Source organism: Periplaneta americana, chromosome 10 (assembly GCF_040183065.1).
Source record: "Periplaneta americana isolate PAMFEO1 chromosome 10, P.americana_PAMFEO1_priV1, whole genome shotgun sequence".
NCBI classification, from domain to species: domain Eukaryota; kingdom Metazoa; phylum Arthropoda; class Insecta; order Blattodea; family Blattidae; genus Periplaneta; species Periplaneta americana.
In genome coordinates this window covers 147,002,754-147,028,044 of record NC_091126.1, presented here as the reverse complement: position 1 = coordinate 147,028,044, position 25,291 = coordinate 147,002,754, and the positions used below count along the sequence as shown (strand labels likewise).

Sequence of the window (25,291 nt, the reverse complement as noted above, 5' to 3'; positions counted from 1 at the left end):
GCTTGCTGCGCTATAAATAGCTAATAACTTATTCTTCTACTAATATATTTTTTACACTTGATCTAAATATAAAATGCTATCTAGTTGTCGTATGTTGCATATTCTATTCTGCTTCTAACATAGTTGGCATTACCGACTTTTGCTTTAAATCAGCGATCATCAGCACAGTACACCCTCAGGCTAGCATCTCTTACCCGCGAATAAGAGACTGCACTATGCACAGAATGACTCTCAATAAAACTAAACAAACATCCCATTCAACAGGCAATCATCTCATGTCCATAATGAGACTTTATAAAAGTTTTTTTTATCTAACGCCTCTCATATTGACATGTAGCCATTTTTGCCTATGCCTACTTTTCAAATCCAACAATTACATCATTGTTGCAAACAAACAGCGCATTACTGAAGCAACATAAACTTAATGCACTTCATTTATACTTACTTACTTATGGCTTTTAAGGAACTCGGAAGTTCATTGCGCCCTCACATAAGCCCGCCATCAGTCCCTATCCTGTGCAAAATTAATCCAATCTCTATCATCATATCCTATCTCCCTCAAATCCATTTTAATATTATCCGCCCATCTACATCTTGGCCTCCCCAAAGGACTTTTCACTTCATTACAATTTATAGCTGAAAACCACCACTGTCTAGTGCACTCCTAAGTTATTCATTCATTCATTCATTCATTCATTCATTCATTCATTCATTCATTCATTCATTCATTCATTCATTCATTTTTTTTTTTTTTTTAATTTTTCCCCTAAATAAATTTGCTGTTTTAAGTAATAGTACTGTAAAGTGGGGTGACTTTGAACGCCGAGGTGACTTTGAACAGTAATTTAACGCCTTTCTAAATTAAATGCTGTACCCAATTGCGAAAAAACTGAACTAATTTATTGACAACTTAAACAGTTTTTTCGCAATTGGGTACAGCATTTAATTTAGAAAGGCGCTAAATTACTGTTCAAAGTCACCTCAGTATTCAAAGTCACCCCACTTTACGGTAGTTCATAAGAATGAACGTCTTAATTTAAAATAAATGGTGTAATGATTATAGAAATGTTACTTTATGTTCAGTTTTATTACAACGTTTCATTGTTCAGAAGGAAAGTTAAAATTATTTACTTCTTTAGGCTTAACTATTGCACGAAAATCAAAAACTGTTTATATAGGCTAACTTGTTTTTATTTATTTATTTCTTTTTCAGACGATGTTATGAGTTGCATGAAAATATAAATATTAGTGTTCTTTATCCAAGCATTATACAGTTATTTGTACATAGTTTGTAGTGACATTTACGTTATGTACAACCCTTCTCATCCCTTGGTGCTGGATGGTCTCTTCTCCTATGTCAGGCTAGGTACTTGCTGTAGGATTATAGTGGTTGCGACTTCCTAGACATGCACTGAAATCTGACAAGGCTGGTCTGTAGTAAAGAGATGCAATGAGTCAGCTAAAAATAAGTGCAGTTTGTTACGTTGTGTTGTGTTTTGCAATGGTTACGTATTCAGTGTGTGAACGTGTACACATTTTGAAAACATAATATGGAAAATGAATTCATGTGGCAGAACAGGAGAAAACTTAGACATAAATTTTCTGGCCGCCCAGTTCCATGTAGGGAAACAATCCTAAATTTAGTGAATAGGTTTAATGAATCAGATTCTGTAAATGATATGATGTGAATTATGTTACCATGCAAGATGGGCAACACTTCCAACAACTGCTGTGTAGAGAGTGAGTGCCGAATATTATTAATAATGTAATGTATTATATAAAATTTAATCCGGGAAAGTGCTGTGACTTTGCAGATGCAAGTGGTGGTAGTGATAGGGAAACACCATGGACAATTGCTGGGAGACTCACTGTATATCATTCATGTATACATGATGGAGCAGACTGGAACTCTACAATATAATCCTATAAATTAAAAATCCCCTACATCCACTTCCGCAAATTAAAGGATTTTGAGAGTAACTGGTGGCAGATAGAGGGGATTTTAAACCTAACAGTGATTTTTAACAAGTCTTTTGCTTTAAATTTAGTGGCCTTAGGAACTGAAAGATATAAATCAATAGTACTCATCCTACTCATCCTTTGGAATCTATTGGTGCACATAACTGAAAAATGGTTTATAGAGGGTTATGAATCTAGAGGATTCAATATCTTGTCTCAATGCAGATAAATTCAACAAAACATAATCTCAAAATTCAAATGTGTTTTGTGAAGAAAACAAGGTGTACGTGCTGTCAGACACTGAGATGCAGGGGAATTTGACCTTAAAACCGATGCTTGATGTGGATGAACAGTAATAATCATCTATGTTGGCATCTAGAATTAAAGTGAGTCCCAGGTGAGATCCTGCACCACGAGGTCTCCATGGTAATGTGCCTGTTGGAGTGTTGGGTGGGTACCCACCCTCAGGGGTCCAATTAGCAGCGTCTCTTGGGAATGTTACATTTAAATCAGAGAGATCCCTCCTGAAAGAATCAAATCAGAAATTGGTAGTTAGTGGCATTATTACAGTTGAAACATTCATGGTGGGGGTTAAACAATTTTTGTATTCAGCTTGATAGAGCAGTGCAGTAACATTAACTATTAGATTGATGTCAAATGTGCAACTTGTAAACTTGGTATGTAATATATGGTGCTTATTTTAGGAGACATTGGTCTATGTCAACCAGTCAAGAGCAAAACAGAGCATATGATATTGAATACAATATTAATGATAGTGATATAATCATGATTGTTTTTATCGAATTCCAACAAAAACCAGATCACACTATAATTTTGTATCTTTCAGAAAGCTAGGGTGACCAGATTCACATCGATGAAAAAGAGGACACAAAGCTTAAAAAAAGGAGGACATTGTTCGGAAAAAGAGGACAGAAAATATTTATTTAGATTTAGGCTTATTATACATCTAGTTTAAATTTCGTCATTATCTATTTTATTACAAAATATTTACAGTATAGATTTAGACTTATATCATACTACTTAAATATTAATATCAATTTTATTACAAAATAATTATGAAAAACTTAATAATAGTGATTTTACAGTTAGCTACATAACAAAGTCAAGGGAACTATAATTGAATCGATTATTTCGAAAACGTAACATGTGACATTTTTGCTTATGTTACTTTTTTTAAACAGAGTGCTATTTACTCTTTCCTATAACATAGTGTTAAAAATCATAAAATAAGTCACATATTTCATCTATAGAAATGGATAAGAAATGGACTTCTAGTTTGGTTAATGTAATAAATGCTACTGAAGTAGTTTGCGCAGAAGAATATATGTCATGTTTTCGAAATAACTGATTCAATTATTAAAGAGGACAGATAATATCTCTTTAGATTTAGGCTTAGACCTATATTATACTTAAAATTATGTCAATATATATTTTATTACAGCATAGGTCTACTTATGGCAAAACTTAATAATATAAAATGATTTTACAGTAAGCTATAAGTGTGAAAGCAATGACAATAAGAAATAGGACCAAATAGAGTTATGATCGTTGGCAAAGAGTATATTCCGTCATTGCTGCTGCTACCTATAGGGAAATTACTTGAGAAAGGCGTAAAATCAGATAATTTCAAAATATCAGGCCTACAAGTTACGAAAAGGAGGACATTCCTTGATTTTTTAAAAAACCGCCCAGACCCCGGACAAAGGCCTAAAAAGGAGGACATGTCTGGACAAAAGAGGATGTCTGGTCACCCTAGTTATAGCAATGAATTAAAAAGTATTCTCTTTGGAATAGAATATAAGCAATAAAAGAATAATTCTAAATTCTGAGGAAAAAATATGTTTATCCAACATTTATAAGTATTTTCTCACAGTACACTAGTAAATATATTACAATTGTAGGATTTTTTCCCTGATCAAAGCACTTGATTCACATATATGTCAGTACGGCTGAAATGTTGAAAGGAATATTTTTCGTAATTTCTTGTGAAGTTGAACATTGGACCAATTTTGACAGATATTGTGGTTGAGCATTATTCCGTGAAAGATTACTTTGATGAAGTTTCAAGCAAATTTCAATATGTGTGTATCCAAGGAAAGATGGTTAGATTCTTATAAAATGCAGCACTGTGTAACCTGTATGGAAATGGTGGCGAGAGTCTAAAAGTTATATGTGCTAGGCTGACTGAGACTATTGATGGAAGTGGCCAGATTCAGAAAATAAGCTATTTATTGACATGATGTTATAGGAGGAAAACTTAATCTTCCCCCATTTCATTTCATTACTACTAACGAGCTGCAGTGTAGGGTTTAGAATTGGTTTAGATTCGACTGGTCAGAGAACATCTGTCAAGGTGAAGCATCCATCCGAATGTTCCAACTTCATACTGTTACCCCTAATGTTTTGAAAGCTAGACAGAACACCAGGCGCACTTCCTCATATACAAAACTGACGTTTTTTGATTACGTAGAGTAAGAACTGAAGGAAATTTACTCCGTCTTATTAAAACTTGTGTTTGCTTGAAATAGGCCTGCAATTGGTTGGATACTTTAACACATTTAACTTTTTTATTATTTGAACTTGTAGTAATTTCATAACTATTACATAAATTAACAAATGAACACTGGTAATAGTAAAGGAAATCAGCATAATGCATAATGTGGAATATGATATATAAACAAAGCAAATACAGAATTACAATTAATTACAGAACAAAAGAGCAAATAAGAACATACATTCCATTGTAACGGTTATACTTTAAACTAAAAATATGTCTAAAAAATAGTTCATATATAATGCTTTTAATTACTCTACAGGCTATAAAAATAGTTCATATATAATGCTTTTAAGTACTCCAAAGGCTAATTGGGATTTCCCGGTCTTTGATCGGGTCAAAAACCCTGATAGAACGGATATTTAACCCTCAAGGTGAATTTCGGTGAAGTCCAGAGGGCCTAATTTAAAAATGAATAATGGGAGGGGGGGGGGGTGGATGGGTGGAAATTGTTAGCAACCATCTCTCTGTGGTGAGTTCTGGGTTGATGTGGCCTGTAACATACATATATGCCAAAACAAACAGTACTGAAATTATCACTCATTTGCTGTCCACTTTTCCTTAGCAGCGAAGTATTTATTTATTGTGTGTATTAGTTTGACAAATTGTGAATTCAATGTTTTGTTGATTTCTGCAATTATGGTTCTCGCAACAGAGAAGGTTTTTATTGTCGAGCATTATTTCTGGTCATACGGAGTACTGAAATTACAAACATAAGACTGATCACGTACGACTTAACTTCTCGACGATAGCTAACATTGTTGTGTTATTTGGTTCCGTAAGTTAAATTACTCCTGATACTGCTCTTTAATGTGCCACAAGCTCAGCTCATTCTGATGCCCCGCTCTGTATGACCAGAAATAATGCTTGACGATAAACACCTCCTCTGTTGTGGGAACCATAATTGCAGCACTAACCCCAACACTGAATATGCAATATCTTAAACTATCATATAAAATAAATAAATATTTGGTTGCTAGGGAAACCTGGACAGCAGATGAGCGATCATTTCAGTATTGTTTGTTTTGGCACATACTGTATTTGTACCTTTTATTTTGCATTCCTGCCATCTCTTGGAACTTAAAAATAATACTTCTTTTTTTATCTGTCAGTAATAACAGATCACAGTAGTCTACATTAAGCAAAGACCTGCAAAATTGCTTATGTTAGACAAAAATAAGATGTTAAAAAAAAAACCCATTTGCAACTGTGTTAAAAGCACTTCTAGGAAGTCAAGATTTTTTTGTGCGAAATGTTGACATAATTATGCAATTTTTATAGACCCTTGGTTCCAGTTAGGGTTTAAGCCACAGTCGTGTTTGTCGCATTTTGCTACCCAACTTCTAAAAATGTGAGAAACGTTTAAAGTAAATGTGCAAAAATGCGACCACCACATTGGACTTGTGAAAACTTTAGAAGCAAAGATGATTATGTAGAAAATGAAATCAGAGATGTATGCGAGGGCTTGGCTGTATAAAACTTATAAAGAAAAGTGAAATTAAAAATCGCCTTTCAGTGAAAAGTGTTAGCACTCTGTTAATATTAAATCTTGATGGATCTACTCATAAAGGGATTTATTTCTGAAGTGCTTTCAATGTTTGGGGTAGTACTCATAAAAGTGTAAGTTTTTGATGTGATGTAAACTCAGCAGTAATTGATTCTAAACATAGGTCCAGTTACTAATTTATCTACAGTATGGGAAGATGTGTTGAAAGTAATAAAACTCCGAAAAGCAGATTAGAGTACATAAATTTTTGTTTCTGAAAACCCTTTTAACTTTATCTTTCTGTACAATGATTTAGTATATTGCACAATATTTTTGCAATTTGCACAAGTAATTTTTCATTTGTGCATTTTTACAACATTTTATATTCTACCTTAAGCCCTGGTTCCAGTGAGCAAACAAACATGACTCACGGATTTCTGAATATAAGGTCTCGCTTCAGTTTGTTAAAGGAGCAGCAAATTCCTTCATCAGTGAGTGCTGGGTTGAATATCTCGATACAGTTTTGGTTTTGTCCTGCATAATAGCAAGATTGTATCATTTCATAGCATGGTTGACTCACCTGGAACAAAAAAATTATTCTGTGAAAATTGTTTTAATTTACATTAAAAAAATTTGGTTTGCAAGAATAAAGTAATGCAAATAATTTAAGGAAGATGATAGACCATCAGCATAGCTCAAACAGTAGTTAATTGGACTCTTTATATGTGCTGCTCTCAGACGTGTTTTGAGTATGACTATGCCTGATTACGTAATGAGTTTTTAAGGTGATTACGGCCAGAGGCTGTCCTCAAGGTGGTGTTCTTTCGCCCCTGCTTTGGAACCTGGTTGTGAGTGCCTTGTTGCAGGAACTCAATGGAGTTGGGTATTTTACCATCTGGTTTGCAGATGATATTGCTGTAATTGTTAAAGGGAAATTTCCTAATACAGTCTTAGAGGTGCTTCAAGTTGCACTGTAAAAATTGAAGCCTGGTGCAACAGAAACAAACTTTCTATTAATCCCAATAAAACGGTAGTGTTACTTTCACTAGAATGAGGTCTATAGGGAACTTGAAGGAACCTACTCTTTTTGGTGAGAGGTTACCCTACTCTACAACACAAACACAAGAACACAAAAAATACATCACACTAACATACGAAAACAAAAACACGCACAAAATTGCAACCTCATTCAAGAAATTAAATTACAACATCGCATACAGAACAAATAACACTCTACAAAAACGTCTCAACACACAAACAACACAAACAAACAAATACAACCACACAGGCGTATACAAACTCAAATGTAACACCTGCAACAACTTCTACATAGGACAGACAGGCAGATCGTTTCAAACACGTTACAAAGAACACATCACAGCCATAACAAAATTACAAAACACCTCCACATATGCAGAACACATCACAAATGCTAACCACACCCACAGAGACATCAACACAGACATGGAAATACTACATATCCAACCAAAAAGCCAGAAACTAAACACACTAGAACAATATGACATATACAGACACACAAAAACACACCCCAACGAAATTCTCAACACACAACTCAACTTCAAAACATACACACTCTTTGACTCTACACTATACCACAGGAACACATCCTCACAGGAAACAAAACAAGTGGCGCCAAGACCAACAACGACCAGTTCTGAAGATGACCCATAAATAGGTCGAAACATGTAAACTAGGTACGTTGAAATTTAACACAGGAAAGTCTTACCATACATATTCCGAAAAGTTAAGTATCTAGGATTCACCCTGGACAAGAGATTAACTTGGAAAAAGCACTTAGATTACTGCATTGCCAAGTCCTACAGGATTTTTTGGACCTGTAGAAGAATGCTTGGTAAGACTTGGGGTCTAAAACCCAGGATTATATATTGGATATACATCACTATGGTAAGACTTTTTCTCTCTTATGCTGCACTTATGTGGTGGCCAAGAGTTAAATTAAGGAACTGCAGGACTGAACTTAACAAATTGCAAAGGGTGTTCCGCATAGCAATAACGGGAGCATTTAGAACAACTCCCACTGCGGCAGTGGAAATGCTGATAGGACTCACCCCACTACACATTCGGGTTGAGGCTGAGGCTGAGGCTCTCATGGCATTCCACAGAATCTGTCGCCAGACAACGATGTTCAATATTGAACCTTCGATCACTTCAGACTCCCTTGGGACAGCTATGTTTATTGGTTCCTCAATACGAGAACTGACATCTTAGAACCAAGAATTTCGTTTGACAATAAATTCACTGTCACTTACCCAGAGCACAATGAATTGAAAAGGCACTCACTTCCTTGAAAATAGAACTAGTAACTGGCACTAACCATTTAGTTTTAAATATAAACTAAGTACAGCATGTCCATTTTATAGGTTTAACATTACAAACATTTATAACTTTAGTTGTATTAGATTCCGATTGGAAATACTTGTATACATTTTATTTATTTATTTATTTATTTATTTATTTATTTATTTATTTATTTATTTATTTATTTAATAATAACATATCATACATAAAAAAAGGCTACATGAAAGTACTCCAAAAGAGGAAGCTCGTGTTCAGGGACAGTTCCATTTTGATAAAAAAAGACTTGAAAATGACATAAAATTTTAAAATTCACAAACATATCTGCTTTTTCCGAATAGTAAGTTAGTAGTAAAAGGAACTTACATTTGTCATGAAACTCTGGATGGTGTCCCATTTTCCACTGCGATTTTGCATGTATTCAGTCATGACGATGTCATTACTGCTGCCACTACTACTGTCATATGCCTCAAAGGTGTCATCACACATGTCCTTGAGCAGGATCTTATTTAAGTCGTCATCAGGGTTTCTGTGAATAATATATTATTACATTCTGCTCTACTGTCTTAATTACAAACTAATATTATTTAATTTTAAATGCTGATACATAATGAGAAAAGCTGAATGCATTTTCTGTTTGTAGGTACTAGGATTGTCCATTATAATCTCCTTGAATAAAATATTTGGATGACTGAATTTAAATGTTTGGACGATATACTTGGTGAATACATTGTAGATAAACTACAACATAGCAAACTGATTCTCGGCTGAGCTGTTTGTAGGCTCTGGTTATGCAGTGAGCGTGTTATTGGTGATATGTAGCAGTGTCAGTAATTTAATACACCATTATTAATGTAAATTATTATTGAATTATTAGCAGTTAAAACATAATTTACTCATCAAAGATAAGAAAGGAGATGCTGAAAGTGTCTTATGTTTTTTTCCCATGCATTTGTGGCACCATTTCGGAAGAAGCGCATTACTGGCTACAGTTTCTGTAGAGAAAAAGAAGTGACGCTTTCCCAAATGCTGTTTTTAATTTCTTCGAGAGTATGCGAATTTTTTTGTGCACTTGTCAATCTCCCGATGTAACACCTGTGACTTTATCTTTGGGGGACTCTAAATGACAAATTATACAAAAATAATTCACATTGTTGAAAGAAATGAAAAACAGCATTTGGGGAAAACATTACTTAAAGGAAATTGCATCAAGCAATGCAGCACTTCTTAAAAAGGTGTAGAAAATGTTTAGAACAATAAGTCAGACACTTTTAGCATCTCCTTTCTTAATTTTGGTGAGTAAATAATTTTTTTAACTGCTTAGATTTAGTAATATTTTACAGCAAAATGGTTTGTGGAGTGTCGAATTACCAGTACAGTGCTGTGTAACATCGATAGCACAATCTCTGCATAACTAAAGCATGCAAACAGCTTAGCAGAGCCTGGTTGCTACATTGTGGTTTCTGTACAATCTACTGAGCCAGTAGCAAGAAGACCTTTAGCAGCCCTGGCCTATTGTAAATCCACATGAGCTTCATTCTGAAAACTTTTCTTCATAGATTGTGAAATTTAAATCATAAGTATTATATATTGTAACATAGGTTTGCAAGTTTTACTGTTGGTTTACACATATCAATTTTCAAACTCATTATATTTACAACGTTTAATGAGTTACGAGAATTTAAGTATTTCACTACTAAGGTTAAACTTTGCAGTGTTATTGATATGCCTCTACTTAAGCAAGCTTGTTCAAAACATAATTTTTGCAGTATAGATTTTCTGTTTTTCTTTGCATTTGACTTCATGAATACAACAGTTCCCATAATTTGTTCTGGATTTGTACTAATATGTTGAATGCTCCACTCAGTGGTACAATTATTATGTCATTTTTAGTTTTTCTTAACCCTTGGCAAGCTGGGCGGGGTCCATTTTGTACCCCATACCCACTTAGTTACAGCATGTGCATTTCAGGTCAGCTTGCGGAGGGTTAATGGCCAGATTAATATAAAGTTTCAGTATCATCTTCCTAGTTTCAATCTTTTCGTTTTTCAAGCAAAAGTCAGCATCAGATTAAATAATTACAGTAAAAACCTTTCTTAACCGGCACCCAAATAACCGGCAATATGAAAACAATGACACTTTTGGCTGAGCTAAAAAAATATTCAATCTGCCACATTGCCACAATCTGGGCCGTCAATTTTGCCACATTAGGAAGTTCGCACGAACTTTAATTTTCAGTGAATACTTGAACCTAATATTAGTGTATTATTTGTGTTGTGTGATGTGTTTTAATACAGAAAAATCCACACAGTTTTTATGTTTATTTAGTTATGTTCAGGGCATTAGTGTTGCCACATTAGGAAGTTCACACGAACTTTCATTTTCAGTGAATATTCAAACCTAAAATTAGTGTATTATGAGTGTTGTGTGATATGTTTTAATAAAGAAAAAAAATTATGATTTATTTAACGACGCTCGCAACTGCCGAGGTTATATCGGCATTAACAGTGTGCTGGAATTTTGTTCCGCAGGAGTTTTTTTATATGCCAGTAGATCTACTGACATGAGCCTGTCGCATTTAAGCACACTTAAATGACATCGACCTGGGCTGGGATCGAACTTACAACCTCGAGCACAGAAGGCCAGCACTATACCAACTGCGCTGCCGAGGCCAACTTTTAATAAAGAAAATCCTCACAGTTTATTTAGTTATGTTTGGACCGTAAGTGTTGCCACATTAGGAAGATCGCACAAACTTAAATTTTCAGTGAATATTCGAGTCTGGTATTAGAGTATTATTTTTTTTTATGTTTATTCAGTTATGAGCAAATTATAGAGAAATAAGCTTCTCATGGCTGCAGTTTCAACATTTGGCACCATGAAATACGAACTTTTTTTTTTCTATATACCAGTACTTATTCAATTATCCGGCAAAATCTCGTATCCAGAACTAGCCTGGTCCCTTTGGTGCCGGATAAGAGGGATTGTACTGTACTTTATTCTATGGAGACGTGGCTCCAATTCAGTTATTCCTGTTACAGTCTAATGAGAGTGTACAGTCTTAAAGTTTTGTGTACCGTATCTGTAGCTCTAATAAGAATAAACAATCCTATATAAAGTTAGGCATATGTGAATGCTGCAACCTGGTGTACGCACCTGGAATTGAGAATTTGTTCTGCTGCTGCCTTTCTGACTTTGTTCATTGTGCACACAGTGACAGCTGGAAAGGGAATGGCTATAAGTTGAGTGGCTCTTGCACCTATGGATACAATGACAGGACTGTCATCCCACTTGCGGTAGAGATGTGTGATGAAAAAGGCTGCAGTTGCCAGTGCTAGAATGAATGCTGCTGCCCAGAATATCCTGCCACAGAAACAGACGTGCGGGTCAAAATTGGTGTGCAGGCTGTGTTTTTTTCTGGTTGCATCTCTTCTAAGGAAGTGATACTTTTTGTACTGGAACAGATCTCCATGAAAATTTTAAAATTAAATTCATAACTTTGATTACAATATTTATAATGTGTTTGTTACTACTTTACTAACGTAGTGTCTACTGGTAACAAAAAGTGACGAAAGTAAGCAGAAGATAACTAAATTAAGGAATTGGTAACTAAAGTAACGAAAAGTAGTCCACCGCTGTGGAGTAACAGTCAGCATCTCTAACTGTGGAACGAATGGGCCCCGGTTCAAATCCTGAGACAAGTTACCTTGGGGTTTTTTTTCGAGGTTTTCCCTCAACCAATTGAAGCAGACTTGCTGGGTAATTTTCGGCGTTGGACCTCGGACTCATTTCGCCATTATTAATTCACATCACATATCATCATCAATACCATAGATCGGGTTCAGTTCACGGTGCAGTGTGCCGTACTTGTACAAGAGTGCAGCTGTTCGGCTACCCAACCATTCACAGAATAGGAGTGGTAAGCACAATGAGCCTCAGACTGCAATGCAAGCCTTTGGGTCCCTCCTCCATACAAGAGAAAGGAAAACGATAAGTAACGAATTTAAAAGACTCAAATGATCATGGGTAACGACATTACTTATATTGTAGGAAATTGAGAATAGAACCTTGGACCTCTGGAATAAGTGGCCAATATTCAGGATGTGGGAAACAGTAGTTATGTAACAGGTTGAGAAAATGGGTAAATTTGGCATTGTGTGCTGCAGTACGTACATAAAGAAGAGTTGGTTACACCAAAATGGAATTGTCTTTTATCCGAGCTAATGAAATTAATATTTACATTGTCACTGCTCTATATTTTGCGTAAATATATGGAATTAAATTCATTTTATGTAAGTTTAAGCAGTAAATACCAAATTCAATAAAAATAAAATAAATGAATTGAACACAATTATCAGTGGAGCCCTGAATATTGTTCTAAGTGTAAGATTGGACAACTAGAATTGTGTGTTTGCATCGAATAGCATTGTGCATTTTATATATGGGCCATTTCACAATATGTACTTTGTTAGAGACGGGACACTCAGAAGGGTCATTATACAGGAAATAATAGTTGAAAGAGCAATATCTGTAAATCACATTGTGTAACGTAAGTACTGCTACTAATAATACATCAAAAGTTCCGAAGTATAATTTAATAAGTTTCTGAAAATCAGTTAAAATAGGTGCATTAGGGAAGGGACCATAGAAATTTGTAAAAAATGAAGATGAAATGTAAATTTTAATTTCACAGCAACTGTAACAGAGAATCTTATAATACAAAATCAAATGATTGTCACATGTATGTAGTAATAATTGGAGAAAGATTAATGTATTGCGTTCATGTAGAAAAAAATATTGTGAAGGTTTACACTTCTGGTGCACTGTTAGGAAAGGGACAATTTAGGGCACAGGAAATACAAAATAATTCTCTCTCTCAATAATTGCTGGTGTTCAGCTTAAATTAAGTATCTCACATATAATATTAATAAAATTGGAAAATTTGCCAATCTGTGACTGGTAATGCATCATTAAAGTGATGATGTCCTCGATTGTCAATAGTAGGAACAGGTACAACCTTTACAATGTCCTTTATATTTAGAACACTTCGATCCTCACATTTAAGAAGACAAAAGCTTAATTTTGCTTCATCTGACACTGATTTCTTCATCAGTCACAGATTCTATGAGTTTGTCACAAAGAAGTTCTACACCACATTCTTTACACCTCTTGTCATAGCATGCTTCAGAAGGATTGCAGCACAAGGTAGCTCCTAGAATAGAATAGTGTTATTTAAGCAAGATTCTGACTTTATTTTTTAGCCCATTCAAGAGGTCAATATCTTCATAATACCAATGTAAGCAAACTTCATGGTCTCGTGTAGTATTTACAAAGACTTACTGGATGTAGACTGTAAAATTTTGTCTTCTCAGTTCTCACATCTCCATATTCGTGCTTGAATAGGACATAAAATGCCTTGATATTGCAATTCAGACGTCTTTTTTGAAGGGTTTTCTTCTCTTTATTATTTTTTTCTCACCACATCCTTCTCACCAGGGAAGTACTTTGACTTACATCATTTCTCTCTAAAAGGCGCAAATAGCCATAGTAGCTGACGCATCCTTTTTTAAACCCCACTAACTAACTAACATCATCTCCGTGGCAGAAATATTCCATCTTCTTTATTAGATCTCCACCTAAAGAATATTTGTGAACTGAATCTGACAATTTGTATTTTTTTTAGAGTATACTGAGAAATTAGTTCACTCTGTTTCTTTGACGATAGATCATACAACTGTGAGTTCAAAACCTTCAATTTTTTCCTGGTGATCTTGGTAAAACTGATTTTACCCTACGAACTGCTCGTCCTAGTGCCTGAGAGGTATAGGACATCACAGCAGAACCTTCAGTTGACTATCTCTTTTGTGCCCTTTGCATTCGTTCCCCCCCCCCTTTTTGGGCTTTCAGGTACTTGTATTTTTCCCCCCAATCTACACGTTTCTGATGTTTACATTATTTGTTTATTTTTTTGTTTATAATTAGTATTCCTTTCTTCATCTTCCTTCAGCTTGTTGCGCATTTTTCCCACCTTTCTGTAAGTTTTTAGACTCCAGATTGGTGAATATGAAATAAATATATTCATTCTAAAATGATTTTGAAATTAACTAAAGAGCACAAACATTTTCACAGATTGATTTATAGTGAGAGCTATAGACTGTACTGTGAAAAAAATTCAGGGTTAGGAATATATTTACAATGGTTGCCAATTACTGAAAAATTAATTGAATCGCCCCATGCAGAAAGGGCTTCAGTCCATTAGACCTGGTTTTGAGAAAACTAAGGAAAACGGTGTGTACTTTGTATTCCTTTCTGCATAGAACTCTGAGCCTGACGCTTCAGTTTCTGTCTTTCCAAGCATTGGACTAAATACCTTTCTGCACAGGCTGATGGAACCATCCATAAAGATATGATTTCCATCGATATCTCGTTTTTTCAAAATTTGTGACTGAAGCCCTTTCTGCATGGAGCGATTCAATTACTAATTCTGAATCATAATTTAGCCCTTGAACACTCTACTGCGTATTGAAATTATCATACCCTACCATCCTGTCCTAAGAGATACCAGTAATGAATTCTCACTTTGAAAATGTATATGCTTATATAATAGGTAACCAGTATTGAACCTGTTAGAAAACAATATGGTGTTACCACAATTATTATTACCTATCTTTTTAATAGAATGTATTTACATATAATATATATTTAATTTTATTTACGTATATATTATAGTCTGTACTGGATTGTATAGTAAAGATGGAATATTGTAGAGAATGCGGTCATAGCTATGATAAATCACATGTGTTTCACTGTTATAATCTCTTCTTAACAATTGTCCTTTCCCTAACACTTCTCCCTTCCCTAATAATTGTCTCTTCCCTAACAATTGACTTTATAAAGTCTAAGAAATAATTATTTGTCTAATAGATGCACTTATCTCAAATTATTTTCACATTCAGGCAGCTATCAATGGAAAGTATCAGGGGTACCAGCCACAACCTCCTACAATGATCTTGTGACATAGCAAATAAAGTTGAAGTTTTCTTTTGTTATGGAAGGGACATTTTTTAGTTGTCAAATGTGTAAAATCAATAATTATCATCCTAGAATAACTCTTCTCGGGTTCTCAGCCAGTGAGTTGGAGATTAGCTTCCAAGCTTTCGATGGCTAGCACTGCCATCTTCTTCAGGGAATGAAGAAGATGGCAGAGCTATAGTCCCGTTGCTCTCATTTCTGGCAGCCAATCACATTGCAGGTCGGCTACATTTAAATGTGTGCGTCTTGTGATTCGCTTATGAAGATGTTATTAATTTCTTAAGGCTCGATAAATATTTAATATAATCGCCCACCATTTTGGCTCTATCATTGGCGTTCGCAGAAAGCACACGAAGACGTTATTTGCCTCTCAATTATTTGCTGAAATACAGTGTGTTTGATAGGAGCTACGATGTGATAATGTTTAACGGTGTGGCAAATAGATTCCTTGTATGGTAGCTCGGCAACGAAAGAACAAAAATGGTGAACAATACTGCCTACCTAGACTTTATAGAGCCTTCACTTCCTAAGACGTAAGCAAAGAGGAGGAGTCACGCCAGGAATAACAGTGTCGCGACTATAGCCATTGAAAGCTTGGAAGCTAATCTCCAACTCACCTGGCTGAGAACCCGAGAAGAGTTATTCTACATCAAATGCTGGGAAAGCCTCAAGTCATGCACATCAACCTACTTCAAAATTATTTGAACATTAGCATAATTAACCTAAATGAGTTGTGCCAATATCAACCATTAATAATTTCAATGCCTATAGTAGCAATGACATAGTAAAATTGATGGCTCCTCCCTAACACCAAAAAAAAAAAAAAAACAAAAACACAAGTCTATGAAAGTTAAAATAACAAGAACAAGAATAACTGTGTCAACATAAAAAGAATAGATCTGAAAACTACATTAATTGAGCTTTAAAATGATATATAACATGTATAATTTGATTAACTTTTTATTTTTAGCATGTAGTGATCACTTACTGTGGAATGGCCCATATTTAATCACTTCTCTATACTCATGTTTTGATCCAAAATGAATGTGTATTCGTTTTGGTTTGCAGAACCAGCAGAGATGATTGTGAATCATGATACATTGGATGCCTGGGACTGCCTAGGAGGGCTTGGATTACTTTAGGAGGTAAGAAGTTCACTCTTTCTGTCAGATTCAGCATGTAGTTTTCAGACATAATCAAGGCAATTGACTTGAATTGAAATTATACAGTATGAACCGTAAGTAATGTCATTAATTTCAGGGGATTATTCTTTGAGATATTTCAAACAAAGTTTAGTACAATTTTGCTCGTTTTTTTTTTTTGCTTTCTTTTCCAGATAAAAATTGTTTTATATGAAATATAATGTGTTTTGGGAAAGCCATTGATTTAATTCCCAATATGCTCAGTCAATTTAAGAGAACAGTGTATTATGATAATGAATGATTGAAATAATTTTAGTTCTGTCCTTTAAAGTGCAGAAATTTGACCTGAACAAATGTAGCTTTTCATTCTGCAAATAAATTAAAAAATGTTACATTTGTTCGGATCATATTTCTGCACATTTAAAGGACGAAATTAAAATTCTTTCAATCACTTATCATAATACACTGCTCTCCTAAATTGACGTGAGTATATCGGAAATTAGATCAGTGGCTTTCCCAAAATGAAATATTTCATATAAAACATTTTTTGTTTCAAAAGGAAGCAAAAACGAGCAAAATTATATTAAACTTCTTTGTTTTGAAATATCACAAAGAATAACTCTCTTAAATTAATGACATTACTTATGGCTCACCTTGTCTATGGAAATGTTAAATGAAATAATGAAAAATATTACAATACGGTATGTTTTCTGCTGACAACAAACATTGTTCTATGAGAAATAGAGTCGGATGTTTGAGATAAATCTTTTACAGTAGTGCGTTATTTGGTGGTCAGGACTTATGAATAGATTCATAATTGAAGATCTAACATTCTAAATGTGCTAAATGCCAATTTTTCAAATTTCATTTTATTCAATCTAAGGGCGGAATGTCCATACGAGAATATCATACTAAATTTTCTTTGTCGTAGCTCAACTGTAAGTGACTCGTTCGTGTGCCAAAAGACAGTGTTGTAGGTATCTTAACATGCATTGTGCATTGTGTTTTTCATCAGTATCTTAGGAAGTTGTTTTTGACACTTAGCACATTTAGAATGTTAGGTTCTCAATTGTAGCATCCATTTTCTTTCTTGCGAGGAATGAAATTAATAAACTGAGAATGATATATATACAAGACTTAGTCTTTTGGGTCTGTTTAATATTACAAGGCTTGTATCAACAATTTTAGCCAATGAACGACAGGGAAAATTCACATATTGCTAGAACTATTCTTCTTCTTCTTCTTCTTCTTCTTACATGAGTCTACAGCCCAAGGCCTTTGCCTCCTGTAGTGTCCTCATCCACTCTCATCTGTCTTTCACCAACAATGTCCATCTTTTAATTCCACACTTTCTAATGTCATTCTGCACCGAGTCCCACCATCTGTTCCTAGGTCTTCCCCTTGTTCTTTTTCCTTCTGTTTGCATGAAACATACTTGGTGCACTTTCCTATCATTCGACATTCTGCCCACATGTCCAATCCATCTAAGTCTGCTTAATCTAATGGAGGATATAATATCCAAGTCACCATACATATCCATCAACTCATTATTATATCTTCTTTGCCAGTTGACACCGTCATGAACCGCTCCCAATATCTTCCTCAAAATCTTTCTTTCAAAAACTGCTAGCCTGTTACACGTTTCAGCATTTAACTCCATTCCTAGAACTAGTTTAACACATAATTTATACTAATAAGACATGTGACTTGAACTAAAATAACCTATGGAAATAATTAACGAAATAATAGAAATGATTAGAAAATTAATTCTGTGGACAGCAAGTAATGTTCTACAAGAAATAGAGTTGGTTGCTTGAGATAAAACATGTTATAGTAGTGCAGTGTTTGATGATGTCAGGAATTACGAATATACCCATATATTGTAGCACCAAATTTTCAATTTTCTTTCTTGCATGAATTGAAAGCAATACTAGGAGTGAAATTTGCATGACTTGATTTGTTAAATATTACAAGATTTGCATCGGCAATTGTAGCCAGGAAATGATGTAGAAAATTCACACATTCCTAGAAGTAGTTTAACACACAATGTATACTAACTATTACACTTTCACTACGTCATATACTTTTGACCAATAAAACAGTATGAAAGGACGTGTTTAAACTAATCATGGCTATTTATCCTACAATTTTATCACTTCCCTAGCATTTGTTTGTTTTTATCCATAGAGTTAGTTGCCAACATTTCAAACTACAAATTCTTTACGGTACTAAAAAAACATGCCTTGCGATCGTCATTTGTTTACCGCATAGATAGTCAACTGAAAATGGCGGCTCCGTTCAAACATTTTGGTGAAGCTGACATTAGTGAAATAGAATTTTAGTAAGTCAATTAATATTTTATTGTATTAGAGTACCTTATTTCTTCTAATCTTTATATACTTTCTTCTAATCGTGTAATAGTCAATTAAATCTCACTCGAGTTTTGATTTTCTCTAGATAAATCAAAACCTCTAGTGAGATTACTGTTGATAAGACACCTGACTTGAATTGCACTTACACGTGGAAATGTTAAGCAAAATAATAAAAAGGATTAGAACACATTTTCTGCTGCCAGCAAATAATGTTCTACAAGAAATAGAGTTGGGTGCTTGAGATGATCTTTTACAGTACCGTAAAATGGGGTGACTTGATACGTTTTGTAGGTTGATGTTTCGAAACGAAACATCAACCTATAAAACATATCAATTCTCCCAGCATATAAAACGGGGAGACTATAGATACGCTGGGGGAACTTTATACGTTTTCTAGGTTGATGTTTCGGTTCCGAAACATGAACTTAAAAAACGTATCAAGTCAGCCCGTTTTACGTTAGTGCCGTGTTTGGTAGTGATATCAGGACTTACAGTTAGACTCCAAAATCATATATTTTCTTCCTTGTGTAAAATGGCGGTAATAAATTGGGAGTGAAATTTGGAAAACTTGAACTTCTGATCTGTTTAACATTACAAGTAATCCATGGCGTGACAGCCAATGAAGGAACAGGGCAAACCAGCAGATTATTATGGTCACATCCACATTCCTCAGCAGAGGTGAACGATCATCCAACTAGTATGAAGTTATTGTGTTGTCAGCACAATGATCCTCCCAGTCATTATAGACATTCCATGTCAAATCAACACACTTTCGAATTAAAATCTCCCTTGACCTTTCAGATTTTGATGAAACTTGCTATATCAAGTGACCTTACATAGTTATGAATGGAAATCATATAAAAAATGTTTGTTTGCCTTCCGTTGAAAACTTATTAATTATTAACGTTTATATATTTTATAAAACATTTCTGTGTCCTGAAATAGTTAATTACCATTTCCGCCAGAACTGGATGAAATGCACACATGGGTAATCTTTAATTAAAAACCTTTTTGATGGGCTTTAATTTGATGTGTAAGGTGACAGAGGTTACAATATAAAAATTATTTAAAAAAAATCAGAATTTAAAATCCAGATTGCTCAGAATATGGTATTTTAAAATTTTGAAGAAAATGACAAAACTACTTCATACTGTCATCTTACACCTCGAAAAGTTGCATTTTGGGATCATAATGGAATCAAGTGATACAAGAACTATTTTCACATATAAGGACAAATAGCCAGCATATCCGATCTGGCCTTTGATGAAAGTCTTAGGTTTAAAAAAATCTGGCTGAATTATTACCTGCACTATGATGCTAGTTAATATAAATTACATGAGGTAGGTCAGAAGGTAATGTGAAAAATTTGAATTTGGCGCTATTCCTCAAACCTTCTTCTACAGTCCACTGCAGTAATAGCTTCCTAAGTCAAAAGATGGCAGCACTGCATCAGTTTAGAAAATGGCTGACATCGACATACATATAAGACAGCGTGCTGTGATAGAATTCTTGAATACAGAAGGTGAAACGCCCATTCACATTCATGAAAGGCTGAAGAAGATTTATGGGGATGCAACAGTGGATGTCAGCACTGTTAGACGATGGGTTTGTTGCTGTACAGAAACTGAAGGAGAAACACCGTGTCCAGTCAGTGACTACAATGACTCCACACAACTTCCAGCGAGTCGACGAGATCATTCATGATGACCACCGGGTAACAACTGATGAATTGTGTCATATACTCTCCATCAGTAAAGGCATTATTGATAAATTGGGCTACTCTAAAATTTTGGTTACCAAAAATGTTGACTGACCAGAATAAAGAGGCAAGGAAAACAATAGCCTTCGATCTGTTACAGCACTTCAGTGTGGAGGGGAGAAAGTTCTTGGCGAAAATTCTGACTGGAGATGAGACTTGGGTTCGTTTTTTCGAACATGAATCCAAGAGGCAGTCATTGGAATGGCATCACACAATGTCACTGAAGAAGAAAAAATTCAAATCTGTGGATTCTACAGGGAAAGTTATAGTGACATTCATTTGGGATGCAAAGAATGTGATTATGGTTAATTTTTTGGAGCAGGGGAACACAGTAAATTCTGTCCAATACGTCAAAATCCCCAAGAAACTTAAAGCATGTCCTCAGCATGTTCGCCCATCAAAAACTATTGGAGATATTCTTCTTTGCACGACAATGCAACACTACACACCAGTCAGTACACCACTGGCGAGATTGCGAAAATTGGTTGGGAAGTCTTGCCTCATCCACCATACAGCACTGACCTAGCACTCTCAGACTTCCATCTGTTCGGTCCACTAAAGGAGGCTCATCATCGACATAACTTTGAAGATTAAGAGACCTGAAAAATTCTCTGCACCAATGGGTGAGGAAAAAGGATCATGATTTTTACCGCACTAGAATACATGCTCTTATTTCAAGGTGGACAAAAACTGTTGAAAAAAAACGGAGATTTTATTGAAAACTGACAAATTAATCGTGAGTGTTGTGGCTGTTATGCTGTGTAAATTACAATTAATTTTCTTACGAATTAAAAGAGGAAAACAAAAATTGACATTACATTCTGATTGTTCCTCGTATTTTAAATATATGATAATTAAAATAATTTATTCAGTTTACGAGAAGAATTCATTCCTTTTATTAGATTACCCTTGAACATTAATGTAGTATTTGACTAATATGCTGAAGGTGGTGGGTACTGCTAACTCAAGTCTTTCGGTTTTCTGTGTAGTGCAGTAAGTGCTTCATGATCTTAGCATTCTTTTTTTCATCTTTAGGTAAAACTTAAGCTCAAAAAGTTGGCGTGTAGGGATTCACTTTTACAAATTTCAGTAAAAGTATCCAGAGCACATCAGGAATTGAGGACTAGTTAAAAGAATGAGAAGGTTCTGATTGGTGAAGAACTGTAACTTTCCTTTAACTTTCATCTCCATTTTTCCTTTAAACATAGTTAAACCAGCATCTGCAAATGTATATAGAAATTATATACAGTAACCATTCAGTTCATCAAAGTCTTAACATCTCTCCAAGAGGGAAGACTGGATACTAGTTGATAATGAGGCAAAGGAAAACATCTTAGCTTAAACTTTTGTTACACACTATGAAGGAATGAAGGCATGGATCTTTTGAGTTCCTGGAATTCCCATAATCTTACCGAATTGTAGTGGCAGCTGTCGTTTATTTTCTATGTAATTTTCTTGCGTAAATATGTGAAGTCCACGATATTGAAAATTTCAAATTTGGTCCATCATTCATGGAGTTGAAAAGGTTTCTTGATTTGATTTTGGTATGACCTTTGAAGATTTGTCCTTGCTGTCTCCCTTTTAACTGTACTCTTCACCCCATTACACGGGCTTTACCGTGAACTGTATCTGAAAAGTATCATTCTGCTTCAAGTCCACAATCATTTATTTGATAGCAAAAGTTTAAGAAGTTATCTTTATTTTTATATTGGGCAGCTGAGACTTTTGCAAAAAAGAATTTCTTCACTTCATCATTAAATTTGGGCTTTAAAAACTGAATAACCTTTCTGCGAAATAAGTGGACAATTGTTAAACCAAATAAACCTCTAAAGTGTATTTTTTACTGCATATATTTCAATTTTTAGCGCATATTTCAACAGTTTTTATTGCATAGTTGCATGCAGACTTTCAGATTTTTTTTAGTCTAAAAGTTCCGTGGTCTAACTAGTTATTACTGATCAGTATAAGCAATCACTGATTTCCAATTGAATAAAAGTTTACTTTCACTTACCTGGAAAATCTACTGAATAGACATCTGAATAAATATCTACATTTATATCTGATATATTATATAGTAGCAAACGGCCTTGCGATGTAATGTAAATTGTGCCATGGACTTCACATACTTTACTCAAGATGTCAGCTGGCATTACAATTCAGTAAGATTATGACAATTCCATAAACTCAAAAGCTCCATGCTTTCATTTCCTCATGGTTTGGAAGAAAAGTTTGTGCTGAGTAGTTTTCCTTTGCCTCATCATCAGCTATTTATCCAGTAGTCATCCCTCAGGAGAACTGTTAGACTTTGATGAACTGAATGGTTATTTAATTTTTATATACAATGGCTGACACTGGTTGAGCTATGTTTTAAGGAAAAATGGAGATAATGAAGGGAAAGTTACATTCCTTCTTCTCATTCTTGTGATTAGCCTCAACACCTGATGTACTTTAGATGGTTTTATTGATGCAGCTTGCACAGTGAATCCCTATTATTTATATTATTATGTATATTTTTTTTTCCTATAACATAGTTCTAGTAAACTTATATTAAGTTAATTCTCATCATTTTACTAGCTATCTCAACTTAATTATAATTGATTGAATTAAATTAGCTCATAAATTATTACTTTATCTTATAGATTTATCTAAATTTAAATAAACGTGTACTAGTTGTTAAAACTCAACTGAAGAATATTGCTGGAGAATCTTTTAAGTGTAGTGTAAATATTCGTAATTTAAATATGTATTGTATTGATCAAGGCTGGTTGAGTGGAAGAGAACGGCTTATTGCCTTAACTCTGCCAGCGAAAATAAAACATTCTGTTCTATTTCCTACACACCAAATTGTTGGGCGTATGTTCAACCTGAAGATTGAAAGATGATGATACCTAAGGTTATGAAAGACTTCCTGCATTACACAGAAGACCAATAGACTTGAGTTAGAAGCAATCACCACATTCAGCGTATCAGTCTAACACTATGTTAATGTTCTTTTGTAAGCTGATAAAAGAAATGTTTTTTCATGTAAATTGAATTAATTATTTTAATTATCGTGTACTTAAAATATAATTTATATTAAGTAGTGTCATATTGTTTAAAACTGCAGTCAGATTTGTCTAAAGCTAGACTTTCTTCAAAGTCTAGGTCGAATATACTGCCTATTTCTCTTTACATGTGAAATTTGTACTCCTTATATCACCTGTTCCCATTATGATCCCAAAATGAAACTTTGCGATGTGTAAGATGATAGTAGGAAGTACTTTTTTAAATTAAGAAAATGCCGTTTTCTGACAAAAATCAAATTTAAATTTTTTATTAAATTATAATTCCTGTCAAGTAACACGTCAAATTGAACCACATCAAAAGAGCTTTAAAATGAGATATTGCCAGGTCTGTCTCTCATCTGGTTCTGGAAAAAATGATAATTACCTGTAATTATTTCAGGATGCAGCAATTTTTTATAAAACAACTAGCTGAAAGCACCCGGCGTTGCCCGGGTTTTCCTTTCTGCTTCTATTTTTAATTAAACTGGAATAAAAACATCTCTTTTTATTTTTGCAGTTAATATTGCCAATTCTATTACGTTTCGTATGAGTTTTTCACACCAATTCTTATCCGTGCATAATTTTGGTGGGTCAGTATTTCTCAATAGTACTATTGGTTATTCATTATTAAGTAAATTATGTGGTAGCAATTTTTGTAGTTTCAAAGAATTCTAGAATTCAGTTGTATAAAACAGTTTGCTCACTATCTACAAAACTGCATCGAGGAATTCATAATACGGTCCTGGACTGTGTGAAGATACTTATTACATGAATTATCTAGTTTTAGCCTTCATGATCTGTAACAACAATGTAATTTAATTTCGTGTTAAAATTTCCAAGGCCTCGTGAAAGTCGATGTTGAATACAACAGACAATAATAAAAGAACAATTGACTGTAGAAGATTTTGTATTTTAATATTATACATGAAGATTTGATCTATTTATTTTTATTTTTTATAATTTTAATTAATTTAACTTCCATTTGCACAATTTTAATGTAGCCTATGTTCTTCTCCTGGTTATGAAGGTTAAATGTGCAAACTTTGGCACATATTGGTCAAAGCATGTAGATTTGTATAGAGAACATACACACATACATACGTGTATATATATATATATACATACCCACATTCAATTTTATATATTAAGATTAATATTTACTAACTTTTGAACGAAAGAGAGACAAAAATGTTTAATGTGATTTCCGTTCATAATTATGTAAGGTCATTTGATAGAGCAAGTTTTAATGAAAATCCTAGAATGTCAGTTGGAATCCGTGTGTTGATTTGACATGGAATGACTTTACAGCTGGTTTTCGAAACCAGATTTTGCTAACCTGATTAGCTGCCAAAATTTCATGAGACAATTTCCTCCCCATGAGGACTCTAACCAGTGCTCATTCCATAACACGAGTCCAGGCATAATGCCTTTGATCACGATGCTAGTGCAGGAACTAAAAATATTACAAGGCTTGTATCAACAATTTTAGCTAGTGACCGACAAGGAAAATCCACAAATTCCTAGAAATAGTTTACACAGTTAATATGAATAATCTATGAGGACTTGTTTTTTTAAAGACATCTGT

General features: G+C 34.3%; 1 protein-coding gene and 1 long non-coding RNA gene across 2 annotated transcripts in view; one reads left to right on the top strand and one right to left on the bottom strand.

Moving 5' to 3' along the window:
• The window catches only part of LOC138707298 (pickpocket protein 28-like), a 30,311-nt gene extending 13,919 nt beyond the window's left edge, over positions 1-16,392 (bottom strand). Inside the window, exons 1-5 of the mRNA XM_069836615.1 lie at positions 16,378-16,392; positions 11,514-11,812; positions 8,724-8,886; positions 6,452-6,600; positions 2,282-2,483 (exon numbers count right to left, since the gene is read on the bottom strand). Coding sequence (XP_069692716.1) covers positions 2,282-2,483; positions 6,452-6,600; positions 8,724-8,886; positions 11,514-11,812; positions 16,378-16,392 — 828 coding nt within the window. The remainder of the gene's footprint in view (positions 1-2,281; positions 2,484-6,451; positions 6,601-8,723; positions 8,887-11,513; positions 11,813-16,377) is intronic.
• The window catches only part of LOC138708080 (uncharacterized), a 63,027-nt gene that overhangs the window by 30,822 nt on the left and 6,914 nt on the right, over positions 1-25,291 (top strand). Inside the window, exon 2 of the long non-coding RNA XR_011334567.1 lies at positions 16,458-16,534. This is a non-coding gene — a long non-coding RNA (uncharacterized lncRNA). The remainder of the gene's footprint in view (positions 1-16,457; positions 16,535-25,291) is intronic.